Source organism: Myxine glutinosa, chromosome 4, assembly GCF_964187855.1.
Source record: "Myxine glutinosa chromosome 4, kmMyxGlut1.1, whole genome shotgun sequence".
In the NCBI taxonomy this organism is placed as follows: Eukaryota; Metazoa; Chordata; class Myxini; order Myxiniformes; family Myxinidae; genus Myxine; species Myxine glutinosa.
The window spans coordinates 167541729-167558300 of NC_136264.1; the positions used below are offsets into that span (position 1 = coordinate 167541729).

General features: G+C 48.3%; 1 protein-coding gene and 1 long non-coding RNA gene across 3 annotated transcripts in view; one reads left to right on the forward strand and one right to left on the reverse strand.

Moving 5' to 3' along the window:
• The window catches only part of LOC144891853 (uncharacterized), a 119259-nt gene that overhangs the window by 35994 nt on the left and 66693 nt on the right, over positions 1-16572 (reverse strand). The gene's annotated exons all lie outside the window — the stretch shown is intronic.
• The window catches only part of LOC137425489 (protein FAM114A2), a 78721-nt gene that overhangs the window by 12305 nt on the left and 49844 nt on the right, over positions 1-16572 (forward strand). For both annotated transcript variants that reach the window (XM_068113986.2, XM_068113985.2), the window contains exon 2: positions 1426-1815. In XM_068113986.2, the coding sequence (XP_067970087.1) occupies positions 1447-1815 (369 nt within the window). In that variant the 5' untranslated portion in view covers positions 1426-1446. The remainder of the gene's footprint in view (positions 1-1425; positions 1816-16572) is intronic.

Genomic DNA, 16572 nt, shown 5'->3' on the forward strand with positions numbered 1-16572 from the left:
GGTAATCGGTGGTTTCATTTTGGTAATCAGTTGTTAGATTTTGGTAATCGGTGGTTTGATTTTGGAAATCAGTGGTTTGATTTTGGTAATCAGTGGTTTGATTTTGGAAATCAGTGATTAGATTTTGGTAATCAGTGATTAGATTTTGGTTATCAGTGGTTAGATTTTGGTAATCGGTGATTAGATTTTGGTAATCGGTGGTTAGATTTTGGTAATCGGTGGTTCTATTTTGGTAATCGGTGGTTATATTTTGGTAATCGGTGGTTTGATTTTGGTAATCGGTGGTTTGATCTTGGTAATCGGTGGTTTGATTTTGGAAATCAGTGATTATATTTTGGTAATCATTAGCTAGATTTTGGTTATCAGTGGTTTGATTTTGGTAATCGGTGGTTAGATTTTGGTAATCAGTGGTTTGATTTTGGTAATCGGTGGTTAGATTTTGGTAATCGGTGGTTATTTTTTGGTAATCAGTGGTTAGATTTTGGTAATCGGTGGTTTGATTTCGGTAAACCGTGGTTAGATTTTATTAATCGGTGTTTACAATTTGACTTTATGACAATGTCCAACACAATCTTATCACAAAGTACGAGTAAAGGTTATTCTCTCGGCATAAAAGTGAATACGCATGTTGACGTCTCATGCTACAAAAGTTAAGTTTGTTGTTGTTTTAAAAATAAAAATCCTTTAAAATGTCCTCTAAGTCATTGTCTTGCACAAGTTTCTTCCCTTTTATCTTGAGTTGCCCTGTCGGCTGTCACCCATCCTCTTGACCTTGCCTTATTTTTTTTTCCTGAATCCACTTTTGGTGGGAAAAGTTGGTTCTGTGTTGAAGAGTTCTGCTCTACGCAGTGCATACGATTGCTCCTGTAGTCGTCATTGAGCATCGTTTCTAAAGTTGCTTTTTCCCATCCAAGTCGTGCCTCTTGCCATGAAATAATTGAGTTTCTGCATATTGTGTGCACTTTTGTAATTTTGTAGACCAAACCAATCTGTGACCTCTTTGGGAGATCTTCCATTATTTGATAAGGTTCTTACTTTAAGGAAAGTACTATTTCGAGGTTTGCAAACTAATAATAATAATATGAGTACACTCAAGGCAAGGATGCAGGAAGAGGCCAATTGGGCCATCAAAGCCTGCGCTGTTATTACCAACCTATGGTTATTTGTCCATGCTATATCCTTTTAAATGCCGAGCATCAAGCAATAAATCTGCATGTACCATTTTAAAAAGTCTTTGGTATGACTTGGCCGAAGTTCGAACCACCGACCTCCCAGACTCAGAGCAGACGCTCTTGTTGTTGTATTGTTCAATAAATGATGACATTGGTGTGACATAGACTTGTAAATAAAAAAAGAAATCAAGAACGATCCATGTCCTTCAAGAATGTCCTGTTTGCTGTGAAATCTCTTGTGTTCTCTCTGCAGTGAGGAGCAAGCGGTGAGTTAATGGCACAGCCCAGCCCGGAGGGGAAGCAGAAATCGAAGATGGAAGCAAATGAGGATGCTACAAAAACTTCTTCGGATGGAAATGGAAGAGCAGAAGGAAGAGAAGATGAGGATCCGATGACCAAAAAGGTTGGCATTGGAGAAGGTGAGAACATGGTACATTTGGCAGGTACGCTTGAAGGAGAGACCGAAAGCAAGACGGAGAATGCTGCCATGATGGAGGAGAGAGGGGAGGAAGTGGAGCCTTTTGAGGAAGAGGAAGATTCTGCAGTGATCCCAACACGGAAACGGCCAGAACACATCATTTCACGTGCTGAGATTGTGGATCAGGTGAAAGAGCCTTTGGTCGAAGACGGTGTGCAAGAAAAAGTGAGTGACCACTGCTTTTAGTTAGGATTTTAATGATTTGTTTGGGAAAAGGATTATATTTGGTAAAGGCAGGGATAATTTGGGCAAAATATACCACATGACCTTGCGATTGTAGCGGCTGCCGCTGGGGTTACACAATCGCCTTGCACCTATCAAGGACGCGGAGCGATCACCAGGCCGGGCTCGTCCAGGACGCCCGGGCAGGCCCGCGCTCGACTTGCCAGGCCTCGGTCGGGACGCCCGGGCAGGCTCGCCCTCGGCTTGCCAGGCCGCAGCCGGCCCGTGGGGCCACGCCCCCTGGCGCCAGGCCTGGGCAAACCCCCTGGCGGAATAGATATATATTGCCGACCGTAAAACGTTTTTCCCAGAGTGCCTGAGTGTTTGATTCTAATAAAGCAGCTCAGATGAATTCAAGCTTTTTGTCGCGTCCATTCTTTCGATCGACGTGGGAGCCACAGCTCCTTCATTGGTGACCTACCGACATGGACACGGCAGTCGCCCTTAAACTGCCTACCTTCTGGGAGGCTCACGCGGCGGTTTGGTTCGCACAAGCGGAGTCCCTGTTCGCCCTGCGGGGCATCACGGCGGACGACACCCGCTTCCACCACGTGGTCGCTGCGCTCGGTTCAGCCACCGCAGCCCGCGCCCTGAGCCTCCTCGAGAGCCCGCCAGCCGCGGACAAATACGGCGCGATTAAGAAGCTTCTCCTCGATGCTTTCGCCCTCCCAGCGGCGGAACGCGCACGGCGCCTGCTCGATTTGCCGGAGCTCGGCGACACGCGCCCTTCCGAGCGAATGGACTACATGCTTTCGCTGCTCGGCGAGCACTCTCCGGCATTCCTGTTCCGGGAGCTGTTCCTCCGTCAGCTGCCTAACCCGGTACGCCTCGCCCTGGCAAGCACGACGATCACAGATCCCCGGGCCCTTGCCAGAGAAGCCGACAAAATCTCCGCCGCGGGACAGCGCATCGCAGCGGCGACATGGGACCCGCCGCCGCCTGATGCACCATCCATGGCGCCCGAGCACCCGGCGCGTTCGACGGCCGAACTGCCGACGCAATTGGCGGCCGCTATACCGAGCCGACCACGTTCAGCACGACGTCCGAAGCCTCCACCCGACCAAGCGTGGTGTTCCTATCATGCCAGGTTCGGACAGAAGGCCCGGACATGCCGACCCCCGTGCACCTTCGGCGGGTCGGGAAACGGCCAGGCCGGCGTTCATTACCTGCCATGAGCGCCGGCCACAGTCACACGGGCAACTTACTGTTCATCACGGATAAAGCGTCCGGACGGCGCTTCCTGTGCGACACCGGCGCCCAAGTGAGCGTCATGCCCGCCTCTGACCAGGACAGGCAATCCGCGGTTTGCGGCCCCTCCTTGGTTGCGGCCAACGGATCGACTATCCGCACCTTCGGCCCGCGCAACGTCACCCTCTGCTTCGGCGGCCAACGCTTCGCTTGGACGTTTGTAACCGCCAACGTGCCCATGGCTCTGCTCGGCGCCGACTTCCTCTGCGCACACGGACTGCTGGTGGACGTCCAACGGCGTCGTTTAATCAACGCTGAAACCTTCAGCTCCCTGGTATGCACATTGAGCAGCTCCGCGCCGACCGAGCTGGCATGCACCGTCCCGGCGGCGAACGAGTTTGCTCGCCTGCTCGCGGAGTTCCCGGCCCTCACGCGGCCGACGTTTTCGGCCGTCGCAGTACGGCATGGGATCGAGCACCACATACCAACCACGGGCCCGCCGGTCTACGCCAGGGCCCGCCGCCTCGACCCAGCCAAGCTTGCCGTTGCGAAGGCCGAATTCGACGCGTTGGAGCACCTCGGCATCGTGCGGCGCTCCGATAGCGCGTGGGCCTCGCCACTGCACATCGTGCCAAAGCCGGGGGGTGGATGGCGCCCGTGTGGCGACTACCGCCGTCTTAATGACGCTACAACACCCGACAGGTACCCGATCCCGCATATCCAAGACTTCTCCGCCCGTCTGGCGGGACGGGTCATTTTTTCAAAAATTGATCTCATACGGGGATATCACCAGGTACCTGTCAGGGCGGCCGACGTCCCTAAAACGGCAGTCATCACGCCGTTCGGCTTATTCGAGTTCTTGCGGATGCCGTTTGGTCTCAAGAACGCGGCTCAGGCGTTCCAGCGCTTGATGGACGGCGTGCTGCGTGACCTGCCGTTCCTTTTCGTTTACCTGGACGACATCCTCGTCGCCAGCACGTCCCGGGCCGAGCACCTCCTCCACCTCCGAACACTGTTCGGGCGCCTCAGCGAGCACGGCCTCATCGTCAACCCGGCCAAATGCCACTTCGGCACGACGGCCGTTGATTTTTTGGGCCACCACATCACCAAGAACGGGGCTGTGCCGCTGCCAACCAAGGTCGAGGCCATCACCACTTTCCCGCGTCCCCGCACCATAAAGGCCCTGCAGGAATTCCTGGGAATGGTGAATTTTTATCACCGCTTCGTGCCCCGCGCTGCTCAACTCATGCGGCCCCTCTACGAAGCCCTCCGGGGCAAGCCGGCCAAGCACGACATCGCCTGGTCCGCAGCAATGGATGCGGCCTTCCAAAGCTCAAAGCGGGCCCTCGCCGACGCAACACTGCTCGCTCACCCGGTGCTCAACGCTCCCATCGCCCTCACCACGGATGCCTCCGACTACGCGGTGGGCGCCGTACATGAGCAATGGGTGAACGGGGTTTGGCAGCCACTCGCTTTTTTCAGCCGGCAGCTCCGGCCGAACGAGCTCAAATATAGCACGTTTGACCGGGAGCTCCTCGGTCTACACCTGGCCGTCCGCCATTTCCGCCACCTCCTGGAGGGCCGACCTTTCACGGCGTTCGTCGACCACAAGCCGTTGGTTTACGCCATGGCCAAGGTCACGGAGCCATGGTCGGCCCGCCAACAGCGCCACCTCTCCGCCGTGTCGGAGTTTACCACGGACATCCGGCACGTCGCCGGCAAAAACAACGCCGTGGCCGACTGTCTTTCCCGGGCCAGCGCGAACGCGGTCCACCTGGGCGTGGATTTTGCGCTCATGGCGGCGGACCAAACCACCGACACCACGGTGCAAGCCCTCCGGGCGGCGGACACGGGCCTCCGCCTGGCCGACATCCCCTGCGCGGACACCGTCCTGCTCTGCGACGTCTCCCAAGGCCGGCCTCGCCCCATCGTGCCCGTCACCTGGCAACGCCGCATCTTCGCCTCCCTCCACGGCCTTTCCCACCCGGGCCGGAAAGCTTCCCAGAAGCTGGTGTCGGCGCGTTTCGTCTGGCACGGCCTTCGTCGGGACGTCCGCGATTGGACCAGCGCCTGCACCGCCTGCCAACGGGCCAAGGTCCACCGACACACCCAGGCCCCGCTGGCACCTTTCACCGTGCCCGAACGACGTTTCGACCACGTCAACGTGGATCTGGTGGGCCCCCTTCCCCCATCACGAGGGTTCACACACCTGCTCACCATGGTGGACAGGACCACCAGGTGGCCGGAGGCCGTTCCCCTCGTCTCCACCACCACCGCCGACGTGGCGCAGGCCTTCATCGCCACCTGGGTCGCCCGCTTCGGCGCACCGGCGGACATCTCGTCAGACCGCGGACCACAGTTCACCTCCGAGCTGTGGGGCGCGGTCGCCCGCAACCTGGGGGTCAAGCTCCACCGTACTACGGCCTACCACCCCCAAGCAAACGGGTTGTGCGAGCGATTCCACCGCTCCATGAAGGCCGCGCTCATGGCCGGCCTTCAAGACGGCGGTTGGGCCGACCGGCTGCCGTGGGTCCTTTTGGGCCTTCGCACGGCCCCCAAGGAGGACCTCCAGGCATCCACCGCCGAGCTGGTCTATGGCCAGGTGCTACGCGTCCCGGGCGAATTCGTGCCCGACGCTACCAGCCCCTGGTCCGCAGCTCGCCAGCGCTCGGACCTCCAGGAGGCCGCCCGACGGTTTGCCCCCGTGCCGACATCCCACCACGGTGACCCCCAGTCCTACGTCCCCCCAGCACTCCGCACCGCGGAGTATGTTTTTGTGCGTCACGACGCACATCGGCGGCCACTCCAGCCGCCGTACGACGGGCCCTTCCGGGTGCTGCGACGGGACGACAAGTCGTTCGTCATCGACATCGGCGGCAGGTCGGACCGGATTGCAGTGGACCGCCTCAAGCCGGCGCACGTGGACGTCGACCACCCACCACGGGTGGCCCTCCCGCCGCGGCGAGGCCGCCCCCCGTCCACGGTGCCCCCCACTCGACCGCCCACCACCTCACCGGACCCCCTCCCACGACCCACCAGGGGTCGCTTCGGCCGGGTCATCAGGACCCCCCTCAAGTTGACCCTGCCGGTGCAAGTCGATTCTGGGGGGACGTGTGTAGCGGCTGCCGCTGGGGTTACACAATCGCCTTGCACCTATCAAGGACGCGGAGCGATCACCAGGCCGGGCTCGTCCAGGACGCCCGGGCAGGCCCGCGCTCGACTTGCCAGGCCTCGGTCGGGACGCCCGGGCAGGCTCGCCCTCGGCTTGCCAGGCCGCAGCCGGCCCGCGGGGCCACGCCCCCTGGCGCCAGGCCTGGGCAAACCCCCTGGCGGAATAGATATATATTGCCGACCGTAAAACGTTTTTCCCAGAGTGCCTGAGTGTTTGATTCTAATAAAGCAGCTCAGATGAATTCAAGCTTTTTGTCGCGTCCATTCTTTCGATCGACGTGGGAGCCACAGCTCCTTCACGATGAAATTAAAGGTTGCTCATTTTATTTTATTACCTCCGCCACCGAAAGTGGATGGATGGAGGTTATGTTTTCACCCCTGTCTGTCTGTTTGTTTGTGAATAAGATGTCTCAAAAAGTTGTGGACGGATTCAGACGAGATTTGGCGGAGAGGTAGTGTATGCGACGATGATGAAAATGATTCGATTTTGGTGAAGATCCGGATTCGGATCTGGCTAATATAATTTGCCAGCGGGGTCACCCGTGGGAATCCCACGGGCATGGATGTGTGTGACATTTCGACATATTGAGTTAGATGCTGCACCTGCACATTCAGTTATATAAAATGGTTACTGGCAATTGATCACATCCACAAATGATGTAATCCACACAATTTATGTACTTTACATAACGTTAATAGGAATACATGGCCGTGTCGATGGGAAATACAGTTTGTTTGAAATAAATCACAAATATCAGAAGAAAGTTTTTAAAATTTAGAACTATTCTCACTCAGAGTTAAACATCACCGTAATATTATGCGGTTGCTTCAACGTTTTCGGTGAATTATATGTCATTCCCATCTACACGGGCATGTATTCCTATTAACGTTATGTAAAGTACATAAATTGTGTGGATTACATCATTTGTGGATGTGATCAATTGCCAGTAACCATTTTATATAACTGAATGTGCAGGTGCAGCATCTAACTCAATATGTCGAAATGTCACACACATCCATGCCCGTGGGAATTCCACGGGCATGGATGTGTGTGACGAATTTTAAATATATGTCGACTGTTATTTTAGGCGGTGTATTTTCGTTTATCATCATAGCGCGATTTTAAAAAATATATCGCATTTTCCTCTCCAATACCTCCTCACACTTTACACACACACCGGCCCATGTTTACATATATACACACACAGACACAGACACAGACACAGACACAGACACACACAGACACGCACAGACACACACACACACAGACACACACACACACACATATATACACATACACAAAAAAAACACACACACACACACACACACTTACAGACACATATACACACACACATATATATATACACATACACACACACACAGACATATCTATCTATAATTCCACTAATCTCTGTGTGTATGTTTGTTTGTTTGTTTGTATGTTTGTATGTTTGTATGTCTGTGACCGCTGTTTCTCGACAACCACGGGTCTGATATACTTTAAACTTGCCAGGTATATTGCTGGGGACCCGAGGATGTGCCTTTTCAAGGTTTCATATTAATCGGACAAGTAGTTACCGAGCTATGTCCAAAAAACGATTCAACCAATCAGAGAGCAGCGAGCTATCACGTGTGCCGAACGTGCCGAACAGACTCTGCCTCGGACGGCACATTTGAGAGCGTATTCATTTATTTCACGTTGGCAAACTATGTTGCCGCTATGTTGGCGTTAAACTATGTTTTAAAACTAATTAAAACTAATTTGCGATTCTTTCGCTCTCCTGCGCGTTTGTGCACGCTATGGCGATTTCTTTACCAAACTCCGCAAGCCGTTCGCTTTGGACCAAACCATTTCATGTAAATAGAGGGGGGGGATTGTCACCGTACTCGCAAGCCGTTCGCTTTGGACCAAACCATTTCATGTAAATAGAGGGGGGGGGATATAATTTTAGATACAGATATAGTACGGGCATGCCCTAGTATATACACATACAACAACAACATGCATTTTAAGGCCATTTTCCCTGCTAGAGCGGGGGTTAGCCTACATACACATACACACACATATATACACACACACACACACACACACACACACACACACACACACACACACACACACACACACACACACACACACACACACACATATACACACACACACACACACACACACACACACACACACGTACACACACACACGTACACATGTCCCACATGTATATATCCCACATCCTACATGTTTAAAGTGTATGTGCCCTTCCCCCCTCCCCCGCCCGGCAACGCTGGGTACTTCTGCTGGTAACTAATAAAATAAAAACGAAGAAATATCTCTCGGTAATTTCATGAAACTCGGTGGAATTGGATGAAATTCGCTCGGTGAATTCACTCGGTTTATTCGGTTCGGCTCGGTTCACTCGGTTTAAAGAAAAAGCGATAATGTCGACATGTTGCCGTCTGTGTCATGTTGGGCGGTGTATGATACTTGTTGGCGGTGATATGGTGTATTTTAAAAAATATATCTCTGCGTTTTCCCGCGATGCTGACACCGAGTCTAAAACCATCAATAAAATTGAAATCAGATGGTGAGTTAGATTGGAGATAGAGGCGTGAGAGAGACTCAAGATCCGAAGGATCGGATCGGATTTTCTTCCCGTTTTTTTTCAACCGAGTCTAAAACTATGTTAGCGACTGCGAAAAATGAAATGATATATCGAATTAGAATTGAAATAAACCTGTGTGAGAGAGAAAGACAGCACGGGCCTAACTAAACAGGCCTCAAATCTATTCGAGAAGGAGGAGTGGGTGGAGCTACTCTGCAAACCGAGTAAGCCACACCCCCGGACAGACGTCCAACAGAATCACCTTCGCCTATTATAATATAGATTAAGTGATTCTTCACCATTGGGGGACAGGGCTAAAACCGACATATAGCACAATATCTCAAAAAGTTATGGACAGATTTGGACTAAACGTGGTGGACAGGTTGGGTGTCTGACAAGGACGATTTGATTCGATTTTGGTGAAGATCTGAATATGGATTCGGATACGAGAATTATTTAATTTTTAAGTGATTCTTCACCAACAGGGGTCCCAGCCCTCCTATTTTTCCTATTTATTCCTACTTTTTAATAGGATCCTATAAATCTCCTATTTTTTGGTGGAAATTCCTATTTTTCCTATTTTTTAACCCTCAATGTTCCAAAATTTAAATTGATATATTAATTAGTAGAATTTCTGTATCTAAGCGTCAGAACAGACATTCCTATACCAATCGTCAGCCATGGAATTGCTTTCTGGGTCCATAATCGCAAGACAAATTTCCAAAACGACTTTAAGCTCAAATCCCCGAAGAACATATGTCTCTTTGTCTTTTTCTCGAAAACCGTTTGTTCGATCGATTTCACAAGTGGTGAGTGCATTTTTGAGGACTCAACAAAGTGCAGTGTTGAGGAAAAATTGAGTATGCAGTGATGACGTCACAAATAAATACTGTACGAAGTGGAGGCATGTCGTTTACACCATGGTGTAAAGTACGTGTTGTTATTGATCTCGACTGGAAATGATATGTATATCTTATGTATATTATGTTATTGTTATTTTTGACTTTGTCCTAATATTAAGTATATCCTTCCAAACAATTGTTTTACCTTTATGATTCGTGCTTCATGCTATTCAGTAACAGAATTATAAAAGATAAAATGAGATGAAAATAATATAACTATGTTTATCACGCATTTCTCTTGGATTATCTCATATACTTTGTGAAGAATGACTGAATGATACCTTGACCATTATCATTGTCCTTTGTCTTATTTCAAAAGTTCAGCTGAGCTCAATTTTTAAGGTTTGTACTTTACTTAGAGTAACAAAACCAACTGTGAACTTTGCGGTTATTCAGTTATTACTAACAACCTTTCCCTAAAGATTCTACCTGAAATTGAACTTTTCTACTAATTTGCTAAACATTGACATTTGATACTACATGTTTAACTCAATCTTTCGCTTATTACAATGAGATTGTATTTTGCCTAAAACTAATAGTATTTGGCAAAGAACTAATTCAATCGACAATTCACACATTTCATCATTTAATTGCAGATAATAAAGAAGGACCACGACACAAAATAGGGATTACAACTTAATTTTGTATACTTTCGTGTGGTAGTTGCATATTCAGCTTTTAACAAAATTACAGTAGAATTAAAATTTACATACGCAATGCTGCACAATAGGTAATGCAAGCAATGTAGGACAATAAAAAAACAAACAAACAAAAAACAATAAAGACTGTTAAAGTCTTGTTGTTTCATAATCTTCTGAAGATAGTACAACAACAATACCAAAGATACATAATTGAATTGTCATCGCTTAGCTTGAACTCAGATTAGTGTTCAAGCTATTCAGCAGTGGAGAAAATGCAATTATCGGGTGGTAAACATGTTAGGACATGTTATTTATCATCTTTCTTGTTTCAGGTATAATCTGCAGACCGGTAAGAAATTTGTTGATTTGCCTTTAAATTACTTTGTTTGTTCTCATTATTTTACTAACTTATGTTTCAGTTTTGAAAAAAAAAACTGTTTGGTTCACAGTTCTTTCCACTTCATGCGTTAACAGGTTAGGATTTTCTATGCTAATTCATTTAATCTTATCTCATATTTGTTTTCTTTTTGACAGGTATACTCCCAGCAGTATAATGCCTGGTGGGAGAACTAAATTTAACCCACAGTGGTTGAAAAGTGGACATGGATGTAGGCTTTCTGACTGGTGTCAGCCTGGCAAGTCCTCAGTGTTCTCAGCTTACTGCTCGTTGTGCCATTCGGAAGTGAGGTGTGACAATCAGGGTGTGAAACAACTGACACAACATGCCCAAAACAAAGGGCACCTGAAGCGTGCGAAGGAACTGCTGGGTGGGTCACAGACGTTGCTGACATTCGTTCAACCATCAACTTCATCTGCTTCAGCATCAGGGTCAGCTTCTACAGATGAGCCAAGTCGTGCAGCTTTAGTCTGTATGTCCAAAAAAGACGCTATTACAAAAGCAGAACTTCTATGGACATTGAAAGTTGTTCGTTCGAATCTGAGCTACTCTTCCTGTGACGGTTTGAAGGATCTTCTGCAGGCAATGTTTCCTGGTGTTATCCCGGATGGTTTCTCAATGAGCTCATCGAAAGTTTCATATGTCATTAGCGAAGCCACAGGTCCTTATTTTCAGGACATGATAGTCACTGATGTTAAGAATTCAGCTTCTGGCTTCAGCCTCATGTATGATGAAACCACCAATAAACAGAACTTGAAGCAACTAGAAATCCGTGTACGGTATTGGTCTGATGCCGAGGAACAGATATTAGTATTTCACCTCAAAACTTACCTCATGGGTCATGCAACTGGAGAAGATTTGTCCAGGAAAATAATCTCTGCCTTGGATGAATCAAAACTGCAGCTTCAGGATATTATCATGCTCGGCAGTGATGGGCCTAATGTGAGCACCACTGTGTGGAGACAGATTGACAAAGCCATTCTCGACAACAGGGGCCCTGGTCTCCTTGATGTAGGGACATGTACTCTCCATACAGTACACAATGCTTTTGCCAAAGGACTTGCAGAGTACTGTGGAAACCTAACTGAGCTTGCAGTGGACATTTTCTACTGGTTCAAAGGCTCTGCTGCTAGATCTGTTGATTTTCAAGACATTCAGCATAAATTGGGTGCTGTTCCAAAAAAGCCTTTGAAGCATGTCGAGTGCAGGTGGTTGACACTGGGACCTGCAGTGGAGCGGCTGATAGAGATCTGGGAATCTCTCAAAGAGTATTTCTTGGTATTTCTTCCAAAGCAGCAGCCAAAGGACATGTTTAAACCCAGGTACAAAAGAATCAAAACAGAACTACAGCGACCGGAAATAAAAGCTCAACTGCATTTCCTGAAGTTCTTGGCAGCAACATTTGCAGAGTTCCTCACCTTCTTCCAGTCAGAGCAACCACTTGTGCACATTCTATATGACAAACTCCATGACCTGCTCAAAAAACTGATCAGAAGAATTATGAAGACTCCTTCAGTTGATGCTGTGAAAGACATCTCAAACCTTGATGTTTCCATTGTTGCAAACCAGCTGGAGAATGAATCCATGGGTGTGGGAGAGGATACCCGACGGTGTATCGCTAAGTTGAAAGTCTCTGAGAGGGAAAGGATGTATCTTGGGATGAGGAAGTGCTACCAGGCAGCCATAGTACACCTACAAAAGAAGCTTCCATTGACAAACAAAATCCTGAAGAATGCCAGATGTCTGCAGCCACAAAACAGGACTGCTGCATGGTCTCTTGAATCAGCCAAGAGCCTGTCCAGACAGCTGAAGAGGAATATTGACAGTGACAGCATTGCAGATGAATGGAAGGTGTACCAAGAGGAAGCCATTCCTACTGACTGGTCCCAGGAAACACAGGAGAATGAAGAAGAAGTCTGCATGAAGAGAGTGGACAGTTACTGGGGAAAAGTGTTGGCTTTAAAAGGCTGTACGGGAAACTGTAAATTCCCCCAAGTGAGACAAATGATAAGGATTGTCCTTGCACTGTCTCACGGAAACAGTGACGTGGAACGCGCATTCTCAATCAGTGGGAAAAGTGTCACCAAGGAGAGAGTTAGTCTGAGCGAGGCATCAATCAATGGTCTCCGTGCAACAATGGATGGCATGAGATTGTATGGTGACCGGCCCGAAATGGTCCCAGTCACAAAGGGACTCCTCTCGTTAGGACGTTCTGCTCACATGCACTATATGCAGAGACTTGAAGAAGAACGAAAAGCCAAGGAAGATGAACAGAAAGCCAGGGAGAAAACCAGGCAAGAGAAAGAAGAAAGAGAGAGAACAGCTAAGATTGCTGTAGAGAAGGCAGCGGAGCTGTCTCGTAAGAGCGAGGACTTGAAGAAAACAGAGAAATCTCTGGCAGCAAAAGAGTCATCTCAGCAGATGTCACTGACTGTTAGCAACAGTCTGCTTGATCAAGCAAATAAAAAGCTTAAGGTGGCGCTTAAGAAAGGTGACATGACTGAAATTGCAGTAGCTCAGGCCATGCTTGAGTCTGCTCAGAAAAAGATTCAAGAGACACAGACTCGTATGGTGGAAACCAGGGAGGCGCAGAGAAAAGTGGAGAAGAAAAAGCAGACTTTGATAGAGTCCATGGTGGCTGCCAAAAAGAAGAAGTCATAGTTTTTGTTGTCGATGTTAAGACGGGTGGGCCCAAGTTCATTGGGGGTGTGTCCATGCCCATACATGTACATGTATTTGCATAAATCTTGCAGCAATAAAGCTACCGATGTTGTTCCAATGCTGAAATCTGTGCTATTACTTCCTAGTTTTTTCCTATTAAACTCCTATTTTTTGTGATCAGAATTCCTATTTTTCCTATTATTTTGTCAAAGTGGCTGGGACCCCTGCATCATTGATAGATCTGGAGAAAAGCAATATATAACATGATATTTAAAAAAAGATGTGGACGTCTTTAGATGAAACTTGGTGTACGAGTTGGTTAGGTGACGAGAACAAGCCGATTAGATTTCGGTTCAGGTCCGAATCCAGATTCAGCCTACAGTGGGATACAAAATGTAAATTGTTCAGCCTGGCGGAGGTATTCGCTCTACCGAGTGCCGTTATAGTTTTATACAGGGTTCAGGCTCATTGAAGAGTAAGGCAATGCAGACTAAATGGCTACAAAATGATGGTGGGACAATGTGTCTGCAGTTGGACACAAAAAAGCAAGGGAATGAAATGAATGAACAGGAAAAGAAAGGCAAATAACCTGTCTACTATCTGAGAACTTGTGGTTTGGTCTTGTCACCGGAAATTCCAATAATGTTTCGAACTTCAGATTCCACAGTTCCCAGTAGAAACGGATGTGATGCTGGGGCACCAACCTGAGGGTGAGGACAGTGCTCCGTTGAGCTTCGGACAAAGGCAGCTGGCTCAGTTCAGGAGAGGTCAAGGCTAATGGTGAGGTGTAAAAGTTCAAGAGACTGAATCTCTTCCCAAGGCCTACCCTGGAAATAAATATGTGGTTTCATTTGATGATCCTTCTGAAGCAACCAAGTGAGAATGCGATTTGTCTGGATGGAAAGACAAGTTTCATTTATCAGACAAAATCGTAATAAATTCCAGATCAGCAGAGTGATGCAGCTATGGAATGACTGTCAGTGGAATGGGATACTGCACATGACACAATGCGGAGTCATCTGCAAAAAGTTGGAGAGGGTATTTCAGAGAATAAGAGAAGTCGCTGCCTTGGGGATGGATGAGAAACAAGACTGGACCCAAGACACTGCCTTGGGTACTCAAACTTCCACTTGGAGAGGAGAGGTGCTCGATTGATAGCAACGCTTTGCCTTTGCGAGTGGAGAAAGTCAGAAAACTAGGTGTGAAAGCAGCCTTGTATGTCACAGACAGCGGCCTTGGCAAGTAGGGCAGGATGCCAGATTGTATTGAATGTTTGAGATCTGTCTCGTGAGGTGATCCTCGCTATTTGTTTGAGATGTAGGTTTTGGGTGCAGTCACCCGTCCAGAGTTGAGTGACCGGGACAGAATCCAAACTGATGATCAAAGATCATGCTATTTGAAAAAACAAATTGAAGACGATGTCAGCAGCAATGATGGATTTTTTTTTTTTGTATACTTAGTTGAGGCTCGTGTAAGAGCTAACACATATAACATATAATAAAGGGAGCAGGAGACAAGAGAGATAGAGAGGGAGGGAAGCACAACATCAGTAGAGAACAGGGACATCAGGAGATTTGGGGTGGGGTACAGAGGATAAACAATATGGACACAACTAGGACTTTAAGGGAAAAAAATGGAATTTGAAAGAGGTGGATTTTGGTGTATTAACGGGGGTAGAAAAGATCAAGGTTTTGGGTGGGGGAAGATAAGAGATGGTCGTGAACAGCTGTTTTGAAGACCTGGAGGGAGGAGAGGGATTGAAGAGATTGTGGGTGTGTGTTCCAGAGGCAGGAGAAAAGAGTGAAGGTGAGCAGAGAGTCTTGATTTTGGCAATTTCACCAGAAGAGGGTTGCTGGCAGATCTTGTGCGTCCCGCAGGAATATTTGGGGGACAGAGCACAGGCATAGCAAGCGGAGCAAGGCAGGAGAGGAGGCTGTAGAAGACAAAGACTTCATCGTGGGAGATACCAATGATTCTGAAAGCTTTGGTTTCAACCACGTGAAGCTGAGCTTGGTGTGACGCCAGAATCACCTGCCCAGAGGGGAGAGCAGTATTCCATTGAGCTGCGGATGAAAGCTTTGTACGTGATGAGGAGCTTGGAGTTGCCAAGGAAGGACTTCGCACGACGGATGATGCCCAGACAGACGGCGACTGGCTTTGGAGGCCAGCTTGGAAATGTGGTTTTCCCAGGAAATATCTTGGCAGATAAAAAAAAATTTTAAAGCTTGAGAGACAGAACTTCTTCCAGAGGACTGTTGCAAAAGTAGATGGGAGGGTTTTCCAGACGGTCTTTTCGGAGAGACATAGTGGGAGTGGGAGATTTGTCAGGATTGAAAAACATGTTCCACTTGTCTGACCAGTTTATGATGTTATCCAGGTCTGCAGAGAGTGAGGAGGCTGCAGACTGCCGATCTGAGGGATGAGATATGGAGCGGCAGAGAGTGCAGTCATCAGCAAAGAGATTGAGAGGAGGTTCCAGAGAGTCGGAGAGATTATTAATGAAGACCAGAAAATGCACAGGGCCTAGAACTCTGCCCTGAGGAACTCCAGCCTGAACAAGAAGGGGAGATGAGAGAATTCCAAAACTGATTCCATGACTTTGCTTATAATTGGAAGAATTGATCGGACCTGTAGTTGCATCCTTGTGGATGGGAGTAATGTTTGTTACCTTCCAGTCAAATTGGTGACACCCATTGGAGAAGGACCGAATAAATAGGGCAGACAGAGAGAAGCAAGAGCAGCATATGAGAACATGTTCATTGATGCTATCTGGTCCCATCGCCAAAGAAGGGTTGACACTGGAGATAACTCTTTCTACCGATTTGAATGAGAATGACATGAAGTCCAGTTGACAGTGGGTACACGGGTAAGATGAGAATGGAGGAGGAGGTGTTGGCTCCGTGATATTTGGAAGCAAACACTTTTGAAAAGTTCTGTTTTTTTCTCAAGCAGAGTGTGCATTGATGTATTTTGAATTTGGTGGCCTCACTCAGGTTAGTCTTCCATGTTGAGAAAACGATCTGTTTGACGGTAACTACCTCTCCACTGGATTTATCCTCTAGGATGGATAGGATAGTCAGTCGGGATGGGATACACCGATGCATGAGAGAAAGTAGGCTTTGGTGAAAGTAAGGCTC